General features: G+C 46.6%; 1 protein-coding gene across 1 annotated transcript in view; it reads right to left on the bottom strand.

Moving 5' to 3' along the window:
• T265_08815 (hypothetical protein) overlaps nt 1-17,723 on the bottom strand; it is a gene marked incomplete at both ends in the record, with an annotated part of 60,791 nt that overhangs the window by 15,959 nt on the left and 27,109 nt on the right. Inside the window, 3 exons of the mRNA XM_009174727.1 lie at nt 2,810-3,129; nt 3,171-3,453; nt 3,491-4,186. Coding sequence (XP_009172991.1) covers nt 2,810-3,129; nt 3,171-3,453; nt 3,491-4,186 — 1,299 coding nt within the window. The remainder of the gene's footprint in view (nt 1-2,809; nt 3,130-3,170; nt 3,454-3,490; nt 4,187-17,723) is intronic.

Raw genomic sequence — 17,723 nt, 5'->3', positions numbered from 1 at the left:
GAAATCTCGCTTGATGCTCTCGGTTGAAGGTCTCACCGTAATAATGATAAATAGTAGTTGTTCAGTGTGACACCTTTCCGGTGCCTAGCTAACAAGCTACCCGAAAGAAGCAGAAGGGCTAAGATACTGTCAGGCTGCCCAAGCCTAGGTAGAAGCTGTCGAGATGCTGAGGTTGGATTCCAACCACGGGCCTTCCAGTGAATAAGTTCGCGCCATAACCACTGAGCTATCTCGAGCTCTAGAGCGTACCACCAGAAGTAAAAACAATCAGTGACGCCAGACGGCATGTTACGACTGGAATCACCTGCGATAACCATACTCACTATGAGTTCACTTTTCGAGGACGGGCAATATAAGGATCCAGTCCAGTTGTCTGGGACGGCCTGTATCCCAGATAAAAGCAATTAGGTAAGACAGTCACTGGCTAAAGAACTCACTGCCTGCCTTGAACGGAGTAAGTACAAGGCCATCAGCACCAAAAGCATGATGACGCCTAAGTAGAGAAACATTCGGACACTTATTAGGCTGAAGGGGCGCCATATTCACAGTCTACCAATGTATCCGGTAGCAGCCTAGGTTGGAGGTAGCATGTGACTATCTAAGTTGTTGTTCGACGTGACATGCCAACAATCCGAATGTTCGCTTTTGTTGGATACCAGAGAGCTATGGTGAACGTCTGCTTTCACCGACAAAAGGCTTCCGGGACCTCGTTTCAGAAGATTTGATAAACAATTGGTAGTTTTTATCTTCCGACGGCCTATCCATTTCTTCAACCTTTAGGATCCGCTAAGTTTCTCGGTCTTTGAGGACACTGTTTTATTTGGCGTCGAATCATGCGTCGCCCTGGGTTGTGGTTACGACCAGAAGAAATCTGTCACCGGGCTTCCAGCAAAGCTTGGAAGAAGTCAGCAGATCGAATTCCTTGCATTGTGTACAGCTCTGGTCATCTAGCTTAAATGATAGTTAATATCCGAAATCGGATCGGCAGATAGATGTTGGGAAAGTAGGTTCCGATATATTTGATTTCGGAGCCCATGGCTACGTGAGGTGACCATGTTTTTTGTGAATCTGGAAAGCGCAACGAAAGGCATCAACGGGTAGCGCATGATAGAAGCCCACACAGACACTCCTGAAGAAGCGGCAGGCGATCATCGATCGTCGTCACCGGTAATTGATAACAATGTCATCTATTTAGAGTTGGGGCTGATTCGCTGGTGGACACCACGTGGTCATAACTTCTGCTTTTCAGGGAGCTGTTACTGCGAATGGATAGTCTACGATAAGCACAGTAGGCGCTATCACTTGTCCGCGCATCTCATATCTAATCAAAGGGTCACGAACGACAGGAACGATGTGAGTTCTCATCACCTTGTAAAAGAGCGTCTACAGCGCCATAGAAACTGTCTCTGGGTGTTCGGGGGCCAGCCGTCCCTAAGAACCGAACATCACATCATTTGGACGGATGTGTCACGTGCAGGACACGGGCCAGACGAAGGCATGCCCTGATTGGCCAGAATGCTAGCCAATCCGAGTCAAGCACCTTTGACTCGACGCTTCTCGCCCCCTCAAGGACATTCTGGCACGACCTTGTGGAACACTCTGTGACTACCCTATAAATACAGTTGTGATTATTTTCCTTTGTCTCCATAAAGGGCTGTGTAGAGCTACCGTGCCTTTTGCTATACCATAGTGGGCGGAGCAGGAAGCCAAGGGACCGACACAGAGTTGCACTACCGTCCAGCAAGTTATAACACTGCGGGGGGGGGCGAAAGATCGCTGCTTCATGGAATTCTTTCACAGACCTTGACAAACAAACCACCAGCATCATTGGTAGCAACGGCAGAGCAGAGCACTAATGATTCACTACCATATAACCATGTCAGTTTATTCCAATAAAACATTACAATGGAAAGAAAGGAGGGCGCTAGAGTTAGCAAATCACAAACATCCAAGTTGCCTATAACTTCAACACTTAATCTGACAATCTAGATATAAAGGTAATTTCGAGCTGTTTGGGATGGAGTTGTCGCTATGGGAGCTGCAAAGCAAATAAAGCAGTCAGTCTTAGTGCCACGAGCTGTTCACCAATACACACAATGAAGTAGAGTTGAATAGAGGAGAAGGAATAAGTGGAAGTGTGAGAAGGTAAACATCAGCAGTAGTCTACTTTTGTTTAACCACCCTGTTGTATGCGGCAAGTAAGGCGACCCCGCGACGACCCATCTGACATGAGGTTAGTTTTGGTTGTGAAGCTCATGGTTGTACGCAGGCTTGGACACTGTCATGGCACCCACACCTACACAAGAGGGCTACTATGGCCCTCAACCAAAGCCGTTTGTCCAAAAACCCGACCACATGGCAGTGGGTGAGTGCATGTATACCACCACAGTAGCATACGTTTTTTAAGGAATAAATTGCCACCAGTTCCTAATCTGTATGACCAGGAGGGTGCGTCCGTCAGATCTCTATCCATTGACCAACCTAGTACAGGACACTGTGGCTGTTAAAGAAAGAGACAGCATAACTGTGAGCCATGGAGGTACATAAAGCGCTACACTATAAGACCCAGTATTTCTGCAGAAGTGCAGCTTCCAAGTTTGCGGGGATAGCCTCATACCTCCATTTGGTGGGATTGTCATGCAACCCGTGCGGTAGTGAAGCAACTTAATGGGAACATTGGCAAGTAAAAGTGAAACTCTATATGGCAACTTACAGGCCTGTCATTATGAAACCGGCACTAACATCAGGATCACAATTTATAATAACACGAAGACATATACATTACTCGTTGCTAATGATGGCAACTTACATCACAGACGGTTGGAATAATGGTGCTCAGTGTCTCCGGAAAGCGCACAGAGATGTCGTAGATAGTATGGACAAGAGCATACCGATACTTTGCCTCCTCTGAACTATCTGACGACAAAGTGCCTGACTTTTCGTTGCCCCCATCTCCCCCAGAACCAACTGTTGAAGGGACGGAAGTAACAGCTCTGCCACCCCCACCACTACTGCACGCTTTGAGAAGCTCTTTTCGATACAGTTTGATCAGTTCGTCAGCAGTGCGCGAAGTCACCAGATCCATGGTGAAATCCAATGTTTTCTGGCGAATCTCCATATCAGATGCCGCTAAAAGACAAAGTCAAGTAGGAAGCAAACTCAGAACTTACCTAATATTTGTACAATATCCATCACCAAACCTTGAAGTATGCGTTCATGATATTGGCGAAGATCCATAAGTCGAGAAAGTACGATGAGCTTTACGTTGTTGTCACTTTCCTTCAGGATTAAATTCACATAGCAGCTGGCTGCTGCCTTGAGTGCGGAAGGTGCAGAACTCAGTGTGATTAGCGTACCCGCTGCTTCATAGCGTACAGCCGGACTGTTGGATTGGAGAAGGCTATAGATACATCGGATAAAACGTAGTCGTTCGGCAGGCTTGGCCAAACAGACCTAGAGAAGCAATGAAATGAAATGATAAAAACCGCACCTTGTAGATAAGTTCCACAACGATAAGCTGCATGATGTCACCAAAGTTTTGAATCTGATCCAAACGCTCGACCAAGTAGTCTAGTGCGCTGGCTTGGCTAACGTGCAGCAACATCATGAATGCATTTCGCTTGCACGATGCATCTTGCTCTTGCTCTAGGAAGCGAAGCATCTTCTCGGGAGCATCGGGAATCAAGTGCTCAAAATTTTTGTAGATGGTGAAAATGGCTAGCACGGCATTTCGGCGAACATAAGCATGTCTGTGTTCTAAGCATTGCTGAATAGCTGGCATCAATGGTTCCAGTAATTCTGGTTCCTTAAGTTTGCACAGAAATCGCAGAGTAGAACCCCTAATGAACTCGTTTGGATGCTGCAAGTCCTTGCGATAGGCATCGCATACCAAAATCATTTCATGCAACAATTTTCCATCCGGGCCGTATTTGGGTACGACTTCCCAGAACAACAACAGTAGTTTTTTTATCATATGATCCTGCGAAGGCATCACAAAACGAATCACTGTCATCAGTATGTTTGGAAACTTTTCGCCATTAACAATCAGCCGAATGACTTCTTTTAGAGCCTCTCGTTTAATATCAACGCTGTTGTGCTGAAGGTCATCCTTCAGTTGTTGTTCTGAGTAGGTTTTGGCGTCTGGAGACAAACCAATCAGTGTATAACACACCTGATCACCGGCCATCTGAAACAGGAACAACGTAGAGGTAAAAGCAGCGATTAATACTAGATAACGGACAAGTACAACGGAAACAGAGCGTCAACTTACAACACAAAAGCCCTAGTACTATTGCTGTCCTCAAAAAGAGACGCACAAAAGCGGAATGATGAGGTTAGGTACGTATCTGTTGCTCGAGGGTCACAGTCAGTCAGTAAATTCAGCTCCGCAACACAATCTTTTCAGTCCCAGTGTAAATCACCATTGGTGCACCTCTCACTATTACTTCTTTGGGGTCACAAAATGCTTTTATTGGCATTTCAACACGATGTGACGCTACGGACAACCCATTAGAACTACATCTAGCTTATCTACAGCGGGTATTGAACGTAACTGCCTACTGCTTGAGAAGGTTCGCTGCAGGGGTCAAAAACCTAACTGACTTCTACGTTGTCAAGAACTTTCTACGCAAAACCGCCAAGCATCCACTAGGAAACACGAGATAAGACACTCAGTTTGCTCAAACCTGGACGAAGGTGACAGGAAAGCCAGTGGTGAAGTCTAAATACACGCTTCATGGATTGGGCTCACGTCAAATTTCGAGCTGTTGAGGGTTCATTGTAGTCAAGACACGTACACATACTTTCGAGCATGGACTCAGACCGTAAATTACCTAAGCAATATCAGGTTCTGATAAGGGATTTGTTTATAAACAACACGATGCCACACGCCAGCAGGTCAGTAGTGGACTCGATGTCACAACCGGTTTTTAGTGGCCAAACAGCGTCCAATAGCATAGAAGATAGTGGTTTACTATTCCAGATTCCCAGTATATTTTGGTTTGTGACGGTCTGTCACTGAGTTACAAGGTTCCACGATTAGACTAATGACTGTCTTCAAAAAACATTTTATGCCGTGCAAAGTTTCAGTTGTGGCCGATCGCACAATACGAAGTTGAAGGAAGGGTGCCCGTCCCTGACTCGTCACCAGTAATCCGTTCACTTGTTTGCAATCGTATCACAAAATTACCTGAAGTGTTAGCCTAACGCCCATCCCAAAAATTGCTGATCACATTCCATTCCTGAATGGAACGAATAAAACCACCTGCATGCGGAAGCAGAGACATGGCCAACCCTTGACCTGGCAGATGGGTATGTAAGAAACCACGAAACGTTTGGGTACTGTCGGTGCTACTCGCCTTCCAGGATGGGCAATGAAGCATCAGTGTTGAACACTGACGTCATGCTGTCGATGATGATGATGATGATGATGATGATGATGATGATGATGAAGGATGGGGACCACGTGATCCTCACTGTGTTTGGTTGGAGACACTACAAGATATGGCTGCCAACTGATGTCAGTGGCGATCTTGTTGTCAGTTTCTATCCAGATTGCCTGAATGAGTGTTTGGAGGTGTAGGCACCTCGGAATGATTGTAATCAGCCAGCACTAAGTCTCTTTTCCGTCCACCTTTATTCTTTTCTTCAATATAAGGCTTTCGATTAAATCATGATTGTACGGCAGCGAAGCATCTGTGTCGATTACTGATATCATGCTACCGATGACGATTATGATGATGACCTGCACGGGCAGTATCGCTGCGTCCCCTTCGAAAAAAAACAGCCAAAATAACATGAACAAATCGTTTCTATGGGTCGACCACCAATAAATTATTCCAAATCCGTCCGATAAAAGGCAGTTATAACCGCCAAAGGCGTGAAAGCAACTTTATTTTGTCAGCCTAAGGAGTATTTTGCGTACCCACGGACTTACTGACTGATTCTGGCTTCTACAACTACGCAGAGTAACTCGACCGTGACCCCCATTCTAAATCCGGATGCAGAGCCTGCTGGAAACACTACGGTGTAATACGAAGTCCCTTATTGGAAATATCATAGCCTCCGTCCATCTGAACAACGTAAGAACGTTCAAAAGTGCCAGCCTCTGGTTAATCCTGGCGCTTAAGCACCACACTTTTGTGGGATAAGGTGTTGGCCCTGGATCGCGACACCATTCAGGTAATCCATTTGACGCAATATGTTACCTCACTAAAGTTAGTAGGGCTTCATCAGTCAAAAAGTTGTACTTCAGTGGCGATGTTAGGCACCCATGGCTTATTTCAGTACATTTGCCTACATGCATGTGTATAGCTGCCTACATGCCACCGGTGTTCACAGTGTACGCCTTTGAAGGTTACTAAGTGTAAGGCCGTATAGTCCTTCATTAAGCACCTTTGAAGAGACCGAATACACCACGAAAATATAAGAATATCACTACGATGAACTGATGATACCTACGACGAGTCTTGAAGACATTCCTCAACCCGGTTATTCGTTCAACACAACCATCTTCAATATCATTGGACCGAAGCGGTCAATAAAATAGAACCACTTGCTCTAATACCTTATACATAATTAACCAGTTAAATCGTCATCACCATTAATCGTAAAAACAGCGTACCCACTGTACAGTGGTTATAGCTGCCACAGTCTTGTCCACAGATGATTTGGGGAGATGGAGTAGATAGGTGCGCATGGGAGGCGGTAGCTGACATAATTGATGCGTAAAAACAGGGACCTAAGTGAACTTTTCATTGATGAGACTTGAAGGGAAGTTGTGCGTTGAGGACAACGATTTGGATACGTGAGCGCCAGTGAGGATGTGACAGGGTTGCCCGACAGTGTCTCTAATGATTGATGTGCCCCGTCAACGCGACTGAGTATGCTGGTAGCGTCTTTCATACTTCGCTACTACGTCCACCCAGACTTGCAGCAGCATTCTTCACTTTTCAGGTGTGAAACGCACACCAAACTGAGGCAGAATTATTTAGATTCTTCCGTATTGTTAACATCACGACGGCATCAGACCCAAGAAGGGATACGTAGTCTGCGTACTGGATATATGTGAGCGAATGATCTGGGATAATTTTGACCCCACAGGAATTGGAGGCTGGAAGTGAGTGTTCCATCATGTCAGTGAAGTTAAAGAGCTCGAGATGGCTCAGTGGTTAAGGAGCGAATTTACTAACCACAAGATCGGTGTTTCGAACCCAACCCCTATATCTAGATTGCCCCTCTCTAGGCTTGGGCAGTAACTCAGCACTCGTGCCTTCGGGTGGCATGACAGCTGGACACCGAAAGGGTGTTGCAGCTGAACGATTATTATTTTCTGAGGAGAAAAGGTGACAGGTTATGCTAAATAACCGAACGGAACAAAAACGATCCAGCCAAGCAGTTGTTTTTCCGGTAAAAACTCCTCCGTCAAGTACGGATGTGGAATAAGGAACCACGACATAAATGTACATATATATGCATACCAGAGTCCAATTTATATAAACATTTGATAACTGTGGACGCACGTGTCTGCAAGGGGAAAGGTGAACGGAAAAGGGGAAAACTCATCAACGATAGTAAGAAGATAGAAGTTCCGAGTAACAGAAGGCCAAGGTCCTTTAAAGTCTACCGTAATTCGGTCGAATGGTTGGGTAGATTTGATTAGGGTAGCGGAGGGTGGTTTCCTAAACGTACGGTACGTGCCGCCGTCGAACCCCCTTTACGATAAGTAAACTGTCATTTACCTGACCGGTGTGCTTCACGCACCCCACTGTCTATTAAATAAGGCCTTGCTAAATCCAGGAGATTTTCCAACGTCCTCACTGTTTAACAAATTGGTGAGCAGGTAATGCTCGCCGAGACCTTGTCATCATCGTCGACAGCATGACATGAGTGTTCAACACCGATGCTTCACCACCGTACAACCATGATTTATTTGAAAACCTTATTGGAAAGAAAAGAGTAAAGGTGGACAGGGAAGGGACTTAATGCTAGCTTACCACTATCATTCCGAGGTGCCTACACCTCCAGACATTCACTCAGGCAATCTGGATAGAAACTGACAACAAGAACGCCACTGACATCGGTTGGCAGCCATATATTGTAGTGTCTCCAACCAAACACAGTGAGGATCACGTGGTCCCAATTCTGGAAGGCGAGTAGCACCGACAGCACCCAAGCGTTTCGTGATCTCCTTCATACTCCTCTGCCAAGTCAATGGTTGGCCACCTCTCTGTTTACGCCACTCTGAGTTGGGAATGGAAAACAGCACTCTCTTCGGCAAACGATGGTTCGGCATACGCAAAACATGTCCCAACACAGCTTCTGGTGCTGGACACATTCTTCAATAGAAGTACCAGTTGCGCAGCCGAAAACGCGCTTTCTAACCGCCTCCTTACGGATTCGCCGACACCAACACATACGAGCTATGGTTCTGAGACAACGATTGTCGAACACCTGAAGACGTCTCAGTTCCGTTGCTTGAATAGGCCAAGTCTCACAGCCGAGACCTTGTAATCCCTCAAAATTGATGTATGCTGTCTCCAAAACACGCATGCAAGACCCAAGCGTGACTGTGCATCTCAAGACGTCAAGGACAAACTGAGCACCTTCACATTTCACCCTTCTTGTGTCTAGTGATCCAGAAGCGATGAATCGTTGAATATATGACGTGGTAGTTGCACTTAGCCTCAGAACCTGTTTTGCTACCTGATTTACATATCATTTCCCTCGCGAGACACTTGGATGCCTGGAACGACTGCAAAAACAACATATCTGAGAACTGATTCACGAGAGATAAGGTACAAAATTAGGGGAGATTGAGTGTGACGGACTAACCGTAGATATCTGTAAAGGCGTTGCAGCCGCAGAAAGCGATATCGGTTGGTTATGAGAGCACGTCTGAGTTTGTTTGTGGGCCGATTCTAATGGCCTAGCTAATTCATGTGCCGCATTCAGGGTGAATCCATTCTGAGTCAGACTGAAGCCCGTTTATCATGGCACGACGTACACCGTTTTGGTGGTCAATGGCGTATACTGTCTTGCAATCGTAATTTCGGCCAAAGCTTCGTCTTCGAACAAACTGCTGTTTTGATTGCATTTTTGTAGAAGACGGCGAGCACAAATAATATTCTCTGGGAGAACGTACAACTTCCACATATATTAACAGCAGATTCATAAACGAGACAGTCGGCGGCGTAAACAAAATGGACCAAGGTTCCCTTTTTTCATTAGGTGAGTCGAGAGAATCCAAAAAACGTTTGAAAGGCTCGGGACCTATGATTCCAGTGTGCAGTGGCGTCTAAAGAATTTTGGTCCGTATAGAAACCTTTGGGTAGGAGCAACGGTTCCATTATGTTCTTAGACAAATTGTTATAGACAGGGACTATATCCCGATTGGGCGCGGGGACAGGGCACAAATGTATAGGATAAATAGCGCTTCACTTGTTTAGGAATAGAAGTACGTGGGCTGAAAGCAAAGACGAAGCGCGCCAAGTATGAAGCGATGAAGTGAACACCGTCAGTCATGATGGAGCCACAAAAGCAAACAGCCTCCGTAGGATATTTAGATCCCTGATATAAAATATGCTAACATCATTTTGCTGACTGATAGCCAGAACAATCTGAAAACTGCGTTTGACCGGAGAGATCGCTCGCCACCTCAGCTGGACTCGAAATCAATATTACGGAAGTAAGGGTATCCTTCGTTGACACTTAACCATGTTGTCAAGAGACGCTCTAATTTCATTTCGCTTAAACCAGTTTTTAGCATTCCCCCTTGTAACATCTTGCTCCAGTCCGAAATCTGTCAATAAGTTGTAATTTCATTCGCGAAACTTCCATCCCATCGAAGAGGACCCCCAAGGCCCCTCATTTAATAATCATTATTATACTATATTATAACAACGTAATGATACTGATATTTATAATGACGGTCCAGCTGCAGCACCGTCAGGTGGAACCTCACTCTAAATGGGAAACCACCAATCTGCACACAGAGGCGTAAATACGAACCCTCAACTGAATCAAAGGTCATCAAAGTGGCATTTTCAAACGGTATGAGGGGCCCGGCCTAGATTAACTATCCCCATCGTTAAAAGATGGAAACCAGATACTAGTACACTAACTCAAAGCTTTGCCGACACACCGAAACCTTCAGAGAGAACGTCACTGATTTGGGAAACCGTCACCACCACCTGTCTACCAACTGCTACAAAGACTGCATCATCAAAGTTGCAGCTAAAATTACGACAATTACTGTTTCACTAACCGAACCAATCAGGCGAGTTACTAGACCGTGCAACAACATAGGGAAATGAAAGCCATCAGTTGGATGCGATAGTCAAACCAGTTCATTGAAGTTTCACGGTTCCACTTATCCGGTAAGACATGAAAGATAAGCAGTGAAAGCAACGGCTTTCATGCAAGCGTGCAGTCGACTGCGCAGAGAGATGCAGAGGCCGGATTCGATCCACGGACCTTAATGTCGGTAAATTCGCGCTCCAAACGCTGAGCCGTCTCGCTCCCGACCATACCTATCATTAACCACTGACTAATCCAGTCCCCGCGATCCGCATCCGGAAACAGTAGTTACCAACGCTACTGAGTTCACCAGTAAGGGTTTTCGTGCTTCGTTGCAGAGTTTGACCACCCGAGTCGCCTCCATCAGAAACATGACTAGAGTAAGAGGGCGCTACGGGACAAACGGTCCCCTGAGAGTACAGCTGCGTAGATCCCAGGATCACAGTGATGTTGTGGTCTTTCCCAGAAGCAAAATTTCGTAGTTGAGCGTCATCCACAACACCCGAGTCTCTTGTGGTGCTTGAAGGCATTCAAACTAGTCTCGCGAGCGACAAGAAAAAGCTGAAACAAGTTGTCGCCGAGAAATTCCGCAGCGTGTGAAGTGCAGACACTCTAACCCAAGCCTAATAGCCTTTGGCCTTGAGATATGAGCACTATCACGCCCAATGATAAAACATAATAATCGTTACGTACTCATCCGACCACACGACTTGGAGGCATGGTGGCTGGGATATTACCAGGTTTCGAAAGCCTAGGCAGGAACAATTGAAAATCTAGGTCTGGGTTCAAACCAGACTTTCCAGTGGGGAATTTGGCACCTTAACAGTTAAGCTATCCCCAGCTCAGTCACGCACATGCCACATTCGAACACCTGCAATGAAATTCGACTGCAACTTTCCCCATGAATTCTGCCGGTAGGGTTTGCTCCATTCGGAAGATACTACTGGTGTTACGATGCACAGTGCCACTTTCCTCACAAGTACCGATCTATCTACGCACAGTTTAGAGTAGCCTTGCCGTCATAGCTGTCTCCAATTAGCAAACGCGATCCGAGTCTGAGTTTTGTGCATGGACCCCCTCTGTCACACCGCAGTCGGAACGTACACAGCTTGCTCATGAACTTCGAGTCTCTTTGGATTACACGTGGCAGTTTCGATGACCACACGTCCAGGGGCATGACCTTACAATTGATGGATGAAAAGTGTAAGTCAAAGAACGCGAGGACGAGAACTTTGCGGTGCAGTCAATTTTGTACGGACATTTTGTAAAGTGTCCTGTATGGTGACAGTCCCGAAACTCTGAGAATACAAAGAATCTGCTATATTGATAGACATCCGGGGCATTTCTCACCAGGGAAGTGTGCTGGGTAGTAGAAATCAACAGACTCAGATGCGCCATGGAAATCCACGAAAACCACATATGCATTCAGGCACATACGTATGGCGTTGTTCAAATACCTGACGGAGTGTAAAGATGAGGTCGACACAACTCCCAGCAAGCCGAAAACAAGCTTGGCGCTTTCGAGTCGACGTTTCGCGGACCACCATAAAGCAAAGAAGAATAAGTGACGCCAAGAGTCCAGTTACGACTAGAGTCAAACCGATCACTTAGTAGTCACCACATTTACTACATGCCCTTTTTTAAATGGGCACTGTCATCGATTCCAACCAGTTGTCTCGGAGTCTCCCCTTCTCAGGCGGAGGCAAATGGATACAAGCGCTGAAAGTTTTACCCCCATCTTTGAGTGATGCGGGTATCCAGATATCCAGCTATCCAAGAGTCACAAATCTCCAGGGCCACATGGGGTACCGGGTTCTTCGTCCAATGTTCTTGTGCAGTTTGAGACTCCGAGCAAGAGCTGTTATTCAAAGTGCTCAACTCAGGTCTCAAGTCCCTGTTTGTTGATTCCCGTATAAGCCTGAACCGTCGTCTGTTTCTGTAGACCGACCACAAGGACCAAACAAGTACACGAGCAATCTCGGCACTTACAGCCTCCTTTTTTTCCTAGGCACTTCGTGTCCAGAAGGCTACCGATCGATGTGCACAGATGGCTTTGTTTGATGTCTGATTACTCACCGGGCTGCAATATATCGGCGGCCGGTGGGTACACGCCTCCGATTTTCAAGCAGCGCCACTATTCGTACATATCTTATGCTTGAGTACAGCTGGCAGTGCCGTGTCGCAGACAATAATCTCGGACTTGTGCAGAGACGAGACGATCTCGTTCATGCACTGACATCCGAAGAGGAGTATTTGGAGGACCCAGGTGGACCTCCTGCGTCCACTTTTACTCTTTTCGTTACAATAAGGCTTTCAAATAAATCATGGTTGTACAGCAATGAAGAATCAGTGTTGAACACTGATGGCATGCTGTTGATGATGATTATTATTCAGCTCTAACACCCTTTCTGTGCCTAGATGCCATACCACCCAAAGGAAGCACGAGGACTGGGATGCTGCCAGGTTGCGCAAGCGTAGACAGGGGAAGCCGAGGGGCAGAGTTCGGGTTCGAACCACGAACCTTCCGATCAGTAAATTCGCGTTGACCACTGGGCCATCGCGCCTTGAAAGACGAACAGAGGCGACTTCCGACGAGTGCAAGGTCAGAATCCACACATCCGTCCCAGGATTGATATTACCATCATCAGTATCAGCACTAGTACTATGATTAAATACAGCAGCATAAGCAATACACCGACACTTTACCGCCGTACAACCACAGACTATTCATTTAGAGCCCTAAAGTGGAGAGAAGGGGTAAAGTGTGCCAGAAAGAATGACCCCTGTATAATCCGGTCTTGGAAAGGAGTCTTCACCGACTCATGGGTAACGGAGAGCCTCACTGCAACCGAGCCCCACCTGGTAACAATTAAGAAGCCGTACACGATGGGGGCCTCCATCACCCTGCATTCCTCACCACAGTAAGCCAGTTTTACCGTATTTGAGGGAGGGACATTCCGTATACAGAGCACTTTGGTGGACGGAGTGGTATCAATCTGAACAGCTTGTCCCCTTCGTTTAGGTGGCTTCCCATGAACTCCCGCAGCCTTGTACGATCTACTAGTGAGAAAACTGCAGCCAAGTCTTCTTTTAGGACAAAATGCACACACTCAAGGTCTGAAACCGCATCGGCAATCCAGGCTAAGAAGAACTAGATGTCACTGACGATCCTCATTTAGTAGAGTTGTGGTTTGTGTTTGGCGCGTGTGAGGCTCTCGTCTGAGGCTCTCCGGCTGTGTTTGTGATAGGGGATTCAACCAACACGAGGAGCTCAACTATTCCGTCCCCGAAAACGGCTTCTTGCCTGCCGCGGCCGCGGACAAGAGCTCGGAATAGCCAGGTGTCCAAAACCCTATGCTCTGATTGGGTGAGGGACTTCATTGAGAATTGGCAAGCTTGGGGTGGATCCAAGTTAATCCAGTGCAGATGGTATTGAATGGCGTAAGCTAGGATAACAAGGTGATAAAAGTAGTGTATAAACAGTCTTTTGAGTCGTAAGGGGATTAAAAAATTGCCAGAAAAATTTGCAATTTTGACTGAAATTTGAAAACCATGAAAGCCCATCAACTATCCGGGGAATATCCAGCAATTTGACAAGCTAACAGCCACCCCCACGTAAAATATAGAATGCTGGAATGATTCGAACGTTTAGAAAAATTGCTCAAGTCCAGGGCACCTACAACCCAACGAAGCCGTCCCAACTGACTTAACTTTCGAGTGGCGATTTTAGCTGACAGACGAGACAGGCACAGACCAAGCCTAAAGTACTTAAATATGTTCATGTCATCTGGTACCCAGAAGTGGGCTTAGTAACTCTGTTCTTACTTTTGTCTGGAATCAGCCAATCATCGACTCGCTCTGGTCTTTTATGAAACACAGGTTACACGTCAAATGCCGTCCAAGGCTATTGAAAATGACGCCGGAACTTCAGTTCAGAGTCCGAATGCCAGGGCCGTCAACGAGGCTGGTGAAGATTCCTAAAAAAATGAGTTGCATCCTAACCCAGGACGTAAGCATTCTGGAGCGAGGCGTGTATGTGTCCTGGAACGTGATATGTTAGGAATTTGCTTCGTTTTGTGAAGCTGTGAATGAACACTCGCTGTTTAGTTTGTTTACAGTGCTATCTCGCATCATTTTGAATTCATGCAATCAAATTGCTTAGCTCAGTGAATAAATCAACGGATATCCACTCTGTCTGATCTGCTGACTTTCTCCCTTATAGCGAACGTGTCCTTTTGTTGAATTTATCACTCGGAATAACATGAGCGAGTACTATTGGACTCCGCCCCGTTTCTAAGTTGCGCCCATTAACGCACAATTATGAGCCAGGGTGTCACAGGCTGTAGTTCTCTGCTGCTATAGGTGGACCACAACAGATTTGGACGTTCATCGAATATAACCCGTGGAGTGCAAGGCCACGCTCGGCAGGCGTGGTGGCATTTAAAGTGTATGGGTGTGCAAGATGATCACGAGCCAATTAACCAAATCTCCTGACCCGTTCGTCTCCCCCAACTGCCTCTACCTTGGCGGTTTCATGCATTCCACAACCATCAAGAGAGTTGCCCATAGAGAAACAAAGTCTAGTTTCAAGTCGATAAGACCAATGCATGTGTATTATTTTACTCGGGGGACCCCAGCACTAAACGATACCTTTTTCGAAAGCTATGGAGGAAGTAGATAAAAAGAACAAAGTTGTCTGGACGAAAGTGGTTAACAAAATTTCCTCCATGAACAATTACCTGGCGCTCTCCATCCTAGAACCTTTCATTGCGAAGAAGACTATCCAGCTCTCGGATACGGTAATAAAGACAGCCACGGCGTCATTAGTGGTCAAGCGCGGGAGGGACTCCGAGCTGGTCACTTGTGTGCCGTTCTTAGGGTCAATCGCGCAAATGAGTGTCACGATTGCTCATTGGGGTGTCGTACCAAAGCCCGAACACGATTCGCTTTACGTGGAATGGCCATTCGGAAAGGGAGGCAATTGAAATTTAGGGCTTTCAGTCATATTTTCCTCCTCAACTGCCGCACAGATGATCTAAAAGCGAGCTATCAGTGTTCGTGGGATCGTCGCAAAGACCAAATGGTCATTCAAGAATCGCGTCCCAGAGGTGCAAGCACTGGGTCATTTTGGTCCTGAAGGGAAGGCGCGAAAAAAGCTTTCGCTTGCTGACATATCAGCTTACCCTAAAATTGTGGCCAACTACGCGGCAGTTATGGACTCTGGTGCCATTAAAAGCACGCTGCTCTAAGCAGCCGCAGCCTTGAATTTCAGCTGTCGCACACCCCTCGAATACCAATGGCTGATGCTTGGATTTAGGCAGGCCTCGTGGGGGCACCCCCGTCCAACACATTTGGTGCTGTCGTCTGTTATTGCCTTGGCGGACGATAAAGCTGCAGCGTTGAGCTCCACATCCACTTCACTAGTCCTAATTTGCCTTGAATCCGCTGTGCTGAGTTGAGCTGTGACGTCAACCGCCGCACACTTCATAAGCGTTGACTTTGACTCTGGGTTTTGACATGAGGGCCCCATAACCGCCGAAAATCTGGAACCACCAGCCTCCGGCTCCACCTCGTCTAGAGTAATCTGTCTGATTGTGGACTCATTCGTCACTCATGATGCCGACAGCCAAGGCCACAAACTCAACGGTTTTGTACAGGAAAACCGTACTTGCACCTAGTTGGCCACACTGGCTGCGGACGAAATGAAAATCAACAGTAACACAGTAGGAAATATTCTGTGCCCAAATAAGCTATGTTAAATTGCTTCAAAACAAAGCTTCTCTTGTATTAAGGTTTCTCTTATCTCCGAAAACGGGCCCCATAGACGTGCCACCAAACGGAATGTTCCGTGGTGCTGTCAACTAACGCACACGTGCTCTAAGAGGGCCCATGAGGACGTTGCCGACTGAAACTCGCTGGTAATCCAAAGAAGGTAACAAACGCACATTCGCCAATCCTTAAACAAGAACGAATCCAGGTGCCCAAAAGTCGGTAGTGCACGAATTACAAGCTGCGGCCAAGGGAATTTTCTATCATTAGTCAAAAACCTGCGTACCGCAAAGTCAAAAGGTCAATGCAAACCGGTCTCCTATTGGGCAAAACACCAATCCTGGAAAACAAAAGCAGTTCTCCGAAACGCCAAGGCAGGATGCAGACAAGTAGGTAGCGGAAGCTTCTTCAGAGCTTTCGGCCCAAAACCGGGGTACATCCATTGAACCGGCAATCCCCTCCTAGGGCAGGAAACTGTGCACACCAACAATGGACGCGGCAAAGATGGCGTTCAAGTGCTCGTCCACAAACTGCTCCAATTGTTTCAGCCAACTTCACGGCATTCAGCAGTCACCTTAATTTGAACAACCATCAGTAATGGAACTTACGGAAACCCGACTAAATCTAGACGTATTTGACTCGAAACAGGGCATTCCATTTTCCGAGTTGACCCGAACCCTGGAGAGTAGGTGAGGTTTTACCATAATCACATGAAGAATTGTTCATCTCGACTGTCCTCTTTAACACCTACCTCACTCCTATTTGCGGTGCACACTGTACACACTCCGTGGAACCGATTTTCGTCTTCTGCGCGTGGTCTACCGTTCATACAGGAAGATTACTGGCACCTGATACAAACACATTGCTCTGGCTACCGCTTCACGCATAGTTTGCTGGTAAGTCGATTTAACGCCTTCAAGGCCTCCTGGATGGAGGCTTAGAGCATCTGGTTTAGTGAAAGTTTTGCACCAGCGCCAACGAATAGGTTCAACAGGGCGCTTGGACTCAAAATGTCGCCACACGCAACAGATAAAGCGCAAGCCAACTGCCATTTCTACTGGAGTTGGTACTCATCAGCAAAACACTTTATCGAGCAAGTAGCAATGGAGGCTCCAATGGGACGTAATAACATTACTTTGAGCTGACCTTCGATTGCATCTGCGACTGGCTTAGGAACACGAAGACTAGAAAGTTGACTCCAAATCTGTACGGTGAAGACTTATCAGGAGTGCGTATCTTCCTAGACCGAATGAACTCGTCATTAGCTTCAGCACCAGTTACAGTTTAAAGCTGATGGCAGTGATTCGGGGACTGGTGACTGTTTCTCTTGCACATAATTTATTTCCTGGTAGTGTGCAACCCACGTAGTAAATACTAGGATAGCCACTTATCTTGGAGTTCATTCCCGTCAGCCCTTATATATCTGATGTTTACCCAGAACTCTGAGCGCTTATACCGGTTTTTGCTATATCCCTATTAGTCTGACATCATACGTTAGCACGGATTCACGGATTGATACACGCTTGATAAAACGCTCCACGCAGAATGGCTACGCCAGAAGGGAAGTAAGCGAACCCTTGGACTTTTAGCCACTCTATCTTCCCCGTCCGACGTACAGGCAATCTTGGAGCGGGCTGGCAGCATTCAAAAGGCCAACC

Source organism: Opisthorchis viverrini, assembly GCF_000715545.1.
Source record: "Opisthorchis viverrini unplaced genomic scaffold opera_v5_236, whole genome shotgun sequence".
Lineage (NCBI taxonomy): Eukaryota > Metazoa > Platyhelminthes > Trematoda > Opisthorchiida > Opisthorchiidae > Opisthorchis > Opisthorchis viverrini.
The sequence above is the reverse complement of the archived record's forward strand: the minus strand, read 5'-3'. Positions and strand labels throughout refer to the sequence as shown.